The sequence below is a fragment of the Pomacea canaliculata genome, linkage group LG5, assembly GCF_003073045.1.
Source record: "Pomacea canaliculata isolate SZHN2017 linkage group LG5, ASM307304v1, whole genome shotgun sequence".
NCBI lineage: Eukaryota > Metazoa > Mollusca > Gastropoda > Architaenioglossa > Ampullariidae > Pomacea > Pomacea canaliculata.
The window spans coordinates 759,993-772,690 of record NC_037594.1 but is presented as its reverse complement, the minus strand read 5'-3'; the positions used below and the strand labels follow the sequence as shown (position 1 = coordinate 772,690).

The 12,698-nt window shown below is 45.8% G+C and overlaps 2 protein-coding genes across 2 annotated transcripts; both read left to right on the top strand.

The window, feature by feature from the left end:
• Nucleotides 1-103: 103 nt before the first annotated feature.
• LOC112564714 (peptidoglycan-recognition protein SC2-like) lies at nt 104-5,714 on the top strand. The gene is made up of 6 exons (XM_025239724.1): nt 104-235; nt 1,752-1,967; nt 2,594-2,636; nt 2,811-3,017; nt 3,465-3,578; nt 5,337-5,714. The coding sequence occupies exons 2-6, from the start codon at nt 1,752-1,754 to the stop codon at nt 5,558-5,560; spliced, it is 804 nt and encodes a 267-aa protein (XP_025095509.1). The 5' UTR covers nt 104-235; the 3' UTR covers nt 5,561-5,714.
• Nucleotides 5,715-6,298: 584 nt separating this feature from the next.
• LOC112564712 (peptidoglycan recognition protein 3-like) lies at nt 6,299-11,431 on the top strand. Its single transcript, XM_025239722.1, has 8 exons — nt 6,299-6,345; nt 6,905-7,120; nt 7,645-7,687; nt 8,080-8,246; nt 8,514-8,556; nt 8,920-9,150; nt 9,557-9,670; nt 11,046-11,431. The coding sequence occupies exons 2-8, from the start codon at nt 6,905-6,907 to the stop codon at nt 11,267-11,269; spliced, it is 1,038 nt and encodes a 345-aa protein (XP_025095507.1). The 5' UTR covers nt 6,299-6,345; the 3' UTR covers nt 11,270-11,431.
• Nucleotides 11,432-12,698: the final 1,267 nt, after the last annotated feature.

The window sequence follows — 12,698 nt, the reverse complement described above, 5'->3', positions numbered from 1 at the left end:
TGTGTGTAAAACCGAACCAAAGCCCGTCACTCAGTAGTGCTAGACCAAAAGAAGACATGACTAGTCTTATCATGACTACAAGCAGATCCTGGGAAAAATGTAAACTCGCACAGGTGAAGCCTACCTGTGTGTCACGACAGCAAAAGTACTTGTCCTTTCCCCTTAAAAAAGGCCGCGTGGATAGAAGTTCTCGTCAAACAGCCTGTCTGGTTGTCTGGAGTCACAGGACACAAAGGTGAGTCTTTGACTGGGACTTTCACTGAGGACAGTCAGCTTGTCACTAGTCTCATGTTCTCTATTGGGGTGTGCAATGAGCAATAGCAATACATGGCCAGCAAATGACTGTCAGCATTAACAGGTGATGTGTAAACAAAAGCTCAGTAGTCAGTGTCCAGGGTGGACAATCAAGCTTGACTAGTCACTACCCGATATGTCAGCGGCTTGACTTATGAAGAATGAGTGTGTCATTAACGGGAATAAAGCTGACAGATTGACTGAGGGCTCCCCACCCATCAGGATTCACTCGCCAAAGAGAGTTTCTCCCAGCAAACCAAAGGTTGTAAACAATGGCATTCATACCTGTGGTAGTAGTGAAACTTAGTCATTGTTTCCTCCCTTGACCGATAGCGCTCGTTGGGGGCAGCACAGGACAAGGACAAGGTCCACCACATGACAAGGACAAGGTCCATCACCCACCCAAGCAATGGTCAGCAGGTCGTGAATGGGACGACCACCCACGTCCTCATGTTTGTAAGCCAGGTCCTCCCTCAAAGAACCAGTGACCAAGTGCGACCTTCACTGATGTCAGGCTGAGAAATGTCCTGAGTTCGTCTTCCCTTACCTCAGCCTCCTACATTCACACACATGGCATTCAACTAGGGATGCCACTGGACGATCACACAGCCAGCATCTTTCAACCAATGGTCAAATGGCCAGCTTGAAGAAATGACAAATCTTTATTGACAAGGGGCACAGAATAAGCAAAACTTGTGCTTTATTGCAGCTCGCCCTCGGACTAGGTAGTAGAGAAAACGCTACATGCATTCAAAAAAAGTAACAGAGATGAAGACCACCCACCTCCCCGATCACCAGGTACCTCTTAGGTGGCAGGGCGGAGGAAAACTCTCTCTCTCACCGCCCTAGCAGGTGTGAAACGACCACAAATGTTTGCACCTCGTCCTCCTGCAAAACCGCAGACAACGCTGGCACCTGTCTTGGCGGCCATCGCCACCCGGGATCTGACTTGAACACCTCTACCCTCGTTGTCTACCCTTGGGCCTCTAGCCGTCTGTCCTATCTTGTGCTCCATAAAGGCCTGTACACGAGACTTTTGTAATTAATTAAGTCTAGATGTGAGGCACTTTCCTGTTTCACTTAAAACTGCATAACATACCATGACAGGATACACACCGACATGACACAGCGACACGACACACAAAGACAGTAAATAATATACTTTATGTTACTGGACCAGTTACTTATCTTTATCTTTTCATTTATTTATTTCGTCCCTGCTCATTTCTTCCTCTCTATTTTCAACAAAGGTTCTCTCAGTTGATGTTTTCTGGACTATTCCTTCTTCTGTTGTTTGCCCCAGTTAGACAAGTGACCCTAGGATCATTTCCTCCCAGTCTACTTAATGTGTGTTGTCTTCTTCCCTCATTTACAAAATTGTTTATTACCGACAAAAAAATTCTTTAAAACTTGTAAAGAGGTTCTTTCACCTGTAAATAATCGTCTTTCATCTGCAGATGTGGTTCATAGCGTCCCTGCTACTTGTTCTCCTGAACGGTCAAACGGAAGCAGCGCAGTGCGCATGCGCTACTACGGGGCTGAACGTGCGCAGTGCAGCAGGAACGTCACATGGCATCCTCCACGTCATGGAGACCGGCGATTGCGCCACCTACCTGGGCCAGTCCAGCCAGGCCGACGGATACACCTGGCTGCACCTGAGTGTCGCTGGGCAGGTAAGTCAACTGTTGAACTGTTCCTCCTGTCCTTGATGACTTTATGACTGTGTACGACGACGATGACAAGACGATGACAAGACGATGACACTACGATATTTGTGTCAATGTCAGTGTTGTGTACAGAAGAGCGGCAGAGAATCACAACAAGAAGTAGTTAAGACAAAAGGACCCAAGTTCTTTTCTTCTTCGTGTTCTTTTTTTTTTCTTCTTCTTCTGTTATTGGTACCAAGGGTACCAGTCGTTGGGGAGACACAATGCACCCAAGTCGAGGTGAACTCACGGCAGCCAGGTGAGTGTTTTGCCCAGGTAAGAAGGTCGTTGAGTGGACAGGTGGTCAGCCTCCCCAATGTCATCAGCAGGGTGCACGTCTGGCAGTCGCGGAGCATGATGGGAACACGAGAGACCGCCTGAATCTGGTGCGGAAGCTGAGCCTTCTGCCATCCCAGATCTTGTGGAGCTGACCCCAAGTCACCCTCCTCTTAATAGTTCCTTATATTTGTCCGAAATCTTATTTTTACAACTTTCTTAAGCGCTCAAGTATGCACACACACACACACACGCACACGCACGCATACACACACACACTTTCCTTGTTTCTGAAGTGCGTTTGTTTCTCTCTGCAGACTGGATGGGCGGCCTCCAACTATTTGCACGTGGGAGAGTGCGGTAAGTACGAGGGCTTATCTTATCTGTATTCCATCGTCTCCCAGCGTGAGTTAGACGGTGAGTGAGGACATTGCGAGTTTGAGTGACAGTCGTCAGAACTAAAATTATCTCGCTTACACCAGGGGTTACATGACACTGGTCCTTTTTTATTAGAACAGATGTTCTCACCCACAGGTACGAGCTCAGTGCAGCTGTCCGGATGTCCACACATCGTCACACGTGCTGAGTGGGGTGCACGTGCACCCAAATCTCACATCGGCAACATGGCGGCCTTGCCCATCTACGTCTTCGTCCATCATGGCGACGGCGGCGAATGCTTCGACAGGGCCTCCTGTATCGCCAAAGTGAAAGAGTACCAGAACTATCACATGGACACTCATGGTACATAGACTAGACTGTGTGAGTGTGTGAAGAGTAGACAGTAAACATAGACATGGTCCAGCACGTGGCTGGCACTGAGCTGTGACCATGGTCAGTGATGTGAGCAGCGATGGTTGTGGTCATGGTGGGTTTGTTTAGATTATTTCTCTGTGCGCCCATCGTCGTCGTGCTCCTGACTGGTATCCTAGGGTACACCGAGTTAAACAACGAGGATAAGATATTATCCCCATCCCTGGTAAATGATTCAAGTATTCGTAGGACTTTTCATTTTTCCTTCCTCTCTTGGTCGCCATCTAGCAATCCTTCTCTCACTCTCTCACTTTAAAACACACACACTCACATTTCGCCCTATACTTCACTACATCAGAGGCTGTTGTTTGTCTCACCTGTGTTTCTCTACTAAAGATATCGTGTGACAAAAGTATTTTTGTTGCTGGTCGCCTGCAGGCTGGTCCGACATCGGCTACAACTTCGTTGTCGGTGAGGAAGGCAACGCGTACGAGGCCCGCGGCTGGTCCGAGATCGGGGCCCACACCCTGGGCTACAACAACAACGGCATTGGTAAGTACACAGGCTCCACGACTACAACAACAACGGCATTGGTAAGTACACAGGCTCCACGGCGACAACAACAACAACAACCACAACAACAACGGCATTGGTAAGTACACACGTTGCACGGCTACAACAATAACGGCATTGGTAAGTACACAGGCTCCACGGCTACAGCACTACCATCAACTCTGAAAGACATAATCAACATTGGTAAGTACAGAGGTTTCAAGGCTACAATCCCAGTCGTCAACACGCACTTCATCATTGGTAGGTAATGAGATAAGAAGGCTACCATCTTGTCTTTCTTTGAGACAAGGACAACAAAGAACTGTTGATTGTCGAGGTCATGGAGACCGCAGTTCTAGCCGACTGTCAGGAATTCTAACCTTTACAAACTCTACGACAGACGGCAGTTACAATTCTGCTCAAACACTAATAATCATTCATTTAGTTTGAACGATGTTGTAATGATTGAACAGGAAAAACCCAGTAATGATTTAGATAAATGATAAGTGATTTCTCTCCATTCCATTTCTACATTTCGTCATTTCTCCATGTCTGTACATGTGCCGTGTGAAAGCTGATGGCTTCCTACTCACTACAATGTGTTTATATTCTCTCTGGTGGACTGTCTGAGCACTGAGATGTTCTTTCTCTAACACACATGTACATGTCCTTCCTCCTCACTTCAAAGAATATGATGCATTCAGTGCAATACCCTTTCATTTCCTACGGGTGCTACAGCAGGGGAAGTAATTGGACATCCTGACTAGGTGGAGCCACCTATCATAAGCAACCTAACAGGGAAGATAAGGACTAAGCTGTTTTTATAAACGGATTTCATCTCTTCCAAAGCAAACAAGCTCTAGTTCTGTTTCAGTATTCTCTAGAAAGCTGTTTGTTAATTAACTTCAGTTAAACAAAAGCTTGTGTCCATGTCAGACCCACTCAACTCTGTTTACATTGATTGAAGCAACATTTAAGTCCGTCAGACATGCTTCCCCAACCCTCAGCCCCATGGGCCACTGTCGTGGCTTTGCCAGGAAGCATCGTTTATTGCAAACATCAAGTTTTCTCCTTTCCCCAAAATACAGGTTTTTTGGTCTAGCGTTTATTTCAGAGCAGCAATAATAAAAACAAACTTCATCCACTGTCGTCTTCACAGTCCTCAGTTATAAGCAGTCTTTGTAATATAATTATATTTTTACATGGGGCAAAGAGGTTAGAATCATTCCCTCCTAAATTCTTGTTTTTCACAGCGTGTACAGCCTGAACAACAGCCATTTGCTCCACTTCTTCAGTAACTGTCAATAAGTCTCAGTCTACTAGTAGAGAACCTTCCTGTAGTCATGACTTATGTCCATAGTTGTCCTCCTTCCTCGCTGTTCCCCACTTCCTTCAGCCCTCTGCTCATCAGTGCAATCCTTTGATCTTCCCTGTAATGAGTCCACCATTCAGTCCTGTCGAAATTGTTGTATTCTAATGAGGACATGCGGCATATTTATATTATTCAGTTTTGTGGATAATCAACTATTATCACAGAATGTAGAGCCTTGGATCATAGCGAGGACGTGTGTATGTGGACTGCTGTCTGTCTGCCGAGACCAACGCTTAGACTCTTGCGAAGTTCTCCGCTGTTAGTGTCGGCGAGTCTAAACAAAGACTGTGATTAAACCGTGTGTGTGTGTGTGTGTGTGTGCATGTGTGTGTGTGTGTGTGTGTGTGCGTGTGTATGTGTATAAATATGTGTGTGTGTGTGTGCAGCGATCTGTGTCATCGGTGACTTCAACAACCACGTGCCCAACGCTGCGGCGCTGGCCACGGTGAAGCAGCTGATCCAGTGCGGCCTGGCCAACGGCAAGATCAACCCTAACTACACCCTCAAGGGGCACCGTGACGTGGGCGACACTGACTGCCCGGGCACTGCCTTCTACAACCTCATCCACACCTGGCCCCACTACGCCAGTGGCACGGCGCTGTACGGCTGACCGCGGGGCCTGGCCCACCACGTGACACGTGACACACCTGTCGGCTCTACTTTGGTCTTATCTTGCTTTGCACTGTCGGCACGTTCGACACAATTCATCGACTTTAAAAAAAAAATGAAGTTTTGTCTATAGACTAATAAAATTCCAGACTACACCTGTGCCCATCTCGCGTGTTTAATGTGTGACCTGACCTTTCACCGCGCTGTTATCAATTTCATCCTCTCGACATGTTGTATTGTTTTCTATCCTCTTACCGTCTTATGTCCTCTCGCCATGTTGTATTGTTTTATCAACACTTTTTATTACTATGATACCTATCAGCGATGATTTGTAGGTACTGGTTAACAAAACAATAGATCTTGCCCCAATAATATTTTTCTCTTTTCTTTTCTTCTCATTATCACTAGTATACAATCTGCGTAGCTATCTGCAGTGTGGATGGGTGAAAATATAAATCAGAACCAAAGTCCGTTACTCAGAAGTTTTGCAACAGAAGCAGGCGGGACAGTCTTATCAAGACTAAAAGCAGATCCTGGGAAAATTGCGAATGAAGCACAGGTGAAACTTATCTGCATGCGAGGACCAAAGCTTTAAAGCAGCCAGCGTGAGTACAGCTCATCGTCACAAAGTCTGTCTGTCTGTCTGTCGCACTCCAGGACACCAAGGTGAGCAGTGAGTCTGTGGTTGATTATTACTCAGTCATCAGTCTGGGACTATAGCGAGTTGTCTGTTGGATGGTGTGCACAGTATGGCTGCCTGTCATCAGTAGTGTCAGCACTAACCAGGTGATGTCAATACAAGCTCAGTGGTGGTGTCCGTGTGGACAGTCCGAGTCCACACCTGTCTGTTGTAAGCATCGTGCAGACAGCATCACAAGTTACAGCAGCAGCTCCTCTGCATGTGTCACCAGCATATCTCTTGACTAACGGATATTACTAACAATTAAAGAATTCGTCAGCAGCTTAACCGAGGACTAACGATGAATTAACGACCACTGAGAGTTAGCAGAATGGCTAAGGACTCCTTCCACCAGTGATTCACCAAAAGACTTCTATCAGTAGGCTGACGACGGCCAGCCCTTGCAGCAATCTGTCTGCTCTAAAGGCTGGGTGATGGTTAACTAGGTTGGTCATGCTGATGACTACATCGATGATACTACAACGCCACCAAAGACAATTTTCACTATACATTAATTGAGTCCTCTACAAATATATTTTGCTTGGATTCGTTCTTTGCAGGAAAAGTCACGATTAGCTTTTTCATCTTTTTTTTCCTCCTAACTCACTTTTTCCTTGTTCATCCGCAGAACTATTCTACCTGTGAATGTTTTTCTGTCATCTGCAGATGCGGCTCATAGTGGCGCTGTTGCTTGTGCACCTGTACGGTCAAACGGAAGCAGCGCAGTGCGCATGCTCAACTGGTAGTTTGAACGTGCGCAGTGGAGCGGGAACGTCACACGCCATCGTCCACGTCATGCAGACCGGTGAGTGCGCCACCTACCTGGGCCAGTCCAGCCAAGCAGAAGACCTCACCTGGCTCCACGTGACTGTGGCTGGACAGGTAACACGTGACACGGGGCGCTGACGTCAGGTTTGACATACATGATACATCTCTGTGTCTATGTGGAGAATGTGACCCCATGACCAAGCAATATTTACTTTTGTTTGTTTTGTGCGCGTGAGACCACGGAGGCAAAGACAGAGTAATGGTGTGTAACAGTAGGTGTAGTTGTAGTTGTAACAGTAGGTGTAGCTGTAGTTGTAACAGTAGGTGTAGTTGTAGTTGTAACAGTAGGTGTTGTTGTAGTTGTAACAGTAGGTGTAGTTGTAGTTGTAACAGTAGGTGTAGTTGTAGTTGTAACAGTAGGTGTAGTTGTAGTTGTAACAGTAGGTGTTGTTGTAGTTGTAACAGTAGTTGTAGTTGTAACAGTAGGTGTAGCTGTAGTTGTAACAGTAGGTGTAGTTGTAGTTGTAACAGTAGGTGTAGTTGTAACAGTAGGTGTAGTTGTAGTTGTAACAGTAGGTGTAGTTGTTTACCTGCCAGTGGAAACATTTCGCCAGCGACACGTTTGTCTTTCTGTGCAGACCGGGTGGGCGGCGTCCAACTGGCTGAACGTTGAAGAATGCAGTGAGTGTGAGAAGTCATACAGATAGACACTTACACAAATCATCTCTCACGTTTTCTTATGTTCGTTGTTGTTGTTGCTGCTGCTGCTGTTGTTTTGTCCTCAGTTTCTAAAGACGTCCTAAAAACAGAATGCAAAAGTTTAACATGGCGCTCTGCTCCACTGGGGGCGAATAGGAAGAAGCAGATAAAAAAAAAGTTGAACTTGGATTATCAGAGACTTGAATAGCGTAAGTGTGTAATTATTATTAAAGCTTTTGATGTCTACTAAATATAAAAATATATTTCAACTCACAGGTGTTCATGTCTCTCTGTCTCTGTGTGTTGTGTCAATATGTGTGTGTGTGTCGATACACGTGGCTGGTGTTCTATGTTTCCGCTCTACGGTCGAACAGAAACATCGCAGTGCGCATGCTCAACTGGTAGTTTGAACGTGCGCAGCGGAGCGGGAACGTCACACGCCATCGTCCACGTCATGCAGACCGGTGAGTGCGCCACCTACCTGGGCCAGTCCAGCCAAGCAGAAGACCTCACCTGGCTCCACCTGACTGTGGCTGGGCAGGTAACACTTGGCGACACGGGCACGAGATATATGTATGTATATATTTACGTGTCTTAATATTTGAACCAACGATGAAGTAACAATTAGTTGCTAGGTTGCTGAGCAGAAAAAGACAGAAGAAAAGACACTCAGAAAAATATATTGAGATAAGGCAGTAGAATCGCTGAATCTCTCTCTCTATATATATAGCACAATAATAAACATCAGCCGTTACCAATATTATTTTCCAGCGAAAATGTTTAACACGAATCACTCATTTCTTCACAGACCGGGTGGGCGGCGTCCAACTGGCTGCACGTTGGAGCTTGCGGTGAGTGTGAGGTTATCTTTTCTTGACCCCATCGCCCCCCAGGCTTATTCTGGCAATAACGGTCCTTGCAGGAAAGAAGGCGAACAGACCTCATTCATGATCACAGGAGACGAACAGTGAAATAAGAGTCTGGTATTCGCTATAACAAAAGGTTCCTAAGGTATTTACTATTTTCTCAAGACTGTTGCTGTTGATGGTGTAAATTTATTACAAAGGGTTTTATTATCCACTTTGACATTTGATATTTAGTTTTATTCATTAACGTCTTAAAGGGTATGGTGAGATTTGATCAAACACAACACGAAACTTGAATAAATGTACACTATAAAAGATTAAAAAGTAAATAAAGTAAACACAAATCAGGTACCAGCACAGGTACCAACACAGGTACGAGCTCCGTGCAGTTGCCCGGATGTCCACACATCGTCACACGTGCTGAGTGGGGTGCACGTGCACCCAAATCTCACATCGGCAACATGGCGGCCTTGCCCATCTACGTCTTCGTCCATCATGGCGACGGCAGCGAATGCTTCGACAGGGCCTCCTGTATCGCCAAAGTGAAAATATACCAGGACTATCACATGGACACGCATGGTACATATACTAGCATACAGCATAGCATATAATGTGTGTGTGTTTGTGTGTGTGTGTGTTTATAAAGAGCGAAAGTAAGAACAAAAATCAAAGAGCATGCGTGAATTAATTTACGTATCCATCAGCTGTGTTCGTGTGATTTATCAAGAAAATTTATCAAGAGCACGAAGACGATGATTATGAAGAAAATAAATATTTAAAAGAAGGACAATAGCCATCATCCTTTGCCCTTTGCCTGCAGCCGCTTAACACTCCTAAAGCAAAGTGCGTAACGAGGTGTCGTACCTCATTGTCAAGAACATGTCTGCATCAGAAACGAACTAGAGGCTGGTATTACTGTCTTCTGTATTGTTTGACAAGACTGTTACAACACTGAAGGTCTGTTACTTTGGTTGCTTGGCTGCAGGCTGGCCCGACATCGGCTACAACTTCGTTGTCGGGGAGGACGGCAACGCGTACGAGGCCCGCGGGTGGTCAGAGATCGGGGCCCACACCCTGGGCTACAACAACAACGGCATTGGTAAGTACACAGGCTCAACAACAACAACAACAACAACAACAACAACAACAACAACAACAACAACGGCATTGGTAAGTACAGGCATTATCAGGCTACAGCGCAGACCAAGACACTTATTTACCATAATAAAGGTGTTTTTAACAATCCTACAAACGTAGCCCAGGCCCTGGTTGCAACAGCGAGGTAAGCGACTACAGCACAAGGCTACAACGCTTGCTCTCAATCTGTTCTACATCAACAACATCGGTAAGTAACAGGGTGACAAGGCTACACCTCGTACTTTCACTCTATTATCGCAGTCATAACAGGGTTACAAACGTACTTTCACTCTATTAACACAACTGTAATATACAAACCAACAACAACAGCGCCACCTATGTCTGTACGTGACGTCACCAAAGGGCCGCAAGCCTGTCGCCAATCACAAAATTCCTGGCTCATACCTCGCGCTACAAGAAATTACCTTCAAACAAAACTTTCTGGTGTCAATCGTATCAACTCAGTTGTGGGCTGTGAATGGAAACACCTGTGACAGCCTCACGTGAGCTTGTTACAACCTGTGACATGTTGCTACAAAGATGACTGTGTTGTAGAGTTGTATAAAGTCAAAGCACTGGTGACATAAGTGAATCAAGCAAATGCTGGGGGCTGTGAGGTGGTCGGTCCACACTGCCTCCTCCAGTCACCGACACTTCATGTCTCACGTACCAACCATGGGAAAGGTTCAGGACAGAAAGAAGTTTTTCCTTTACATGTTACAAGTTGTTATGAATGTGTCTTTCCTTCTCCATGACTGGACACATCATGACATTTCCATAAACTATCCCTGCTTTTACTGCCAGTGGAGGTGTCACATCCGAAGTAAGATACTGAACATACAATCTCTAGCGAGCTAGTCACCGTAAGATAATGTAACTAGTACAGAGAAATCAAAAGATACAAAGTCCTTTGAAATTTCGGACATTTTGTGTTGAAAACAAAACTTGATGATCTTCATCTATTTTTAAAGATATTGTGCAAATCTGCCTCCCAACTAATTCCTTCTCGGCACCATTCCCACCCTAAATACTGTTTTTCGCAAATGTTTACACACAACTATTCCTCCACATTGAAATGTTTGAAGTGTGGCTGTGGCAGCAGGTCTGGCAGTGTGCTTACGTCACTGATATTCAAACTTCAAAATAATCCACTAACTGAAACTGTCTTACTATCCCTCAATGTGTGAGCTCTGCAATATCCATTCTCATAGAGAACGCAGTTATCACAGAGTGTATGATCCTTAGCTGAGTGTGTGCGTGTGTGTGCGTGTGTGTATATGTGTGCGTGTATGTATATATGTGTGTCTGTGTGTGTATATATATATGTGTGTGTGCAGCGATCTGTGTCATCGGTGACTTCAACAACCACGTGCCCAACGCTGCGGCGCTGGCCACGGTGAAGCAGCTGATCCAGTGCGGCCTGGCCAACGGCAAGATCAACCCTAACTACACCCTCAAGGGGCACCGTGACGTGGGCGACACTGACTGCCCGGGCACTGCCCTCTACAACCTCATCCACACCTGGCCCCACTACGCCAGTGGCACGGCGCTGTACGGCTGACCGCGGGGCCTGGGGCAGGTGCACAACATATTTCTAGTGTAACACTCTCGGCCTTACACGTAGCTACTCATACCATGTGAGTACGTTGTATGGACGTTATGGTGACGTCAGAAATATCAACCGTCGCACGTTGAAATACAGTAACCACTTGTTAACCCACTACTAATGTTGTACTAGAGTTTGATTACAGGTTTATTAAGCTTTCTGTCAACTTACAGTCACCTGCAAACTCGCACACACAAATCCAGTCTGGCACTAGCATCATTACAGTCCACACTCGTAGACAGTGTTCGTTATTAACTTTCTTGTGTACATCCAGAAAAACCAGACGGCATTTTAGCAAGTATCAAACTGCTCCAAAACACGTCTGACAACAATGTGAAACAACAATCTATAAGGTTAAATACTACGAGACTGAGACAAAGTGAGACACTAGAGTCACACTACGAGACTGAGACAAAGTGAGACACGAGAGTCACACTTCGAGACTGAGACAGAGACAACGCGAGACTAAATCGCTGGCATGTCGGTACGTCCGTGAGTGCGTAAGCGCGTGCTTGTGTCTACAGGTGTGTGTGCATCATCGATATGGCACATGATTTCCTGCTCACAGCTGCACACCTACACACCTACACACACACCTGCACACATATGCACACCTACACACACGCCTACACACATACACACCTACACACATACACACCTACACACACACACACCTACACACCTACACACCTCCATGTCGTGTGTAAAACATTCTCATTCATTTTCCTACAAAGACGGATACGTGGTGAGTGAGAAGTGCAGGGATGTGTCATCACCAGACATCCTCCTGGGGCAGGCACCGAGTGTTCAGAAGTCTTTGACAGCTCCACAGCAGGCGGGATGACAACCAGAGACTGTCACAGGATGACACGGATCTACGGATCATCTACATTAAATCAATCTTTTTTGAGAAGACATGGGCGCCACCTTTACACACATATAAATCAACGACGTAGACAACCACAACAACAAAACAAAACAAAAAAGAAAACATCTACCCCACCCCACCCCCAATACAAGTAGGTTTCTAACGACTGCCTCCCTTTTGATCGTAACACTTTAAAATATTTTCCTCCTTCAACCTTTCTTACCAAATCTCTTTTTCTAGGAAAATTTTCTGACCTACCACGACCGTACTCGCCGTTTAAAGTCCTCGGTACACATCCAAGTCTTAATGAAAGACCCTATTTTCCCTTTGAAAGTATTTACAATTTCCTGGCAGGTCCTTTATTTCTGAGCAGGACACACTACGGCTCGCCTGCTCGCTGTCACGTAGTCCTATCACGTAGCTCCGTAGACACAACGTCCCGACCGTCCTTTCACCTTACAAAGTCGTGGTGTGAAGAAAGGAAGAAACCTGGACTTCACCTTCACCACGTGCACC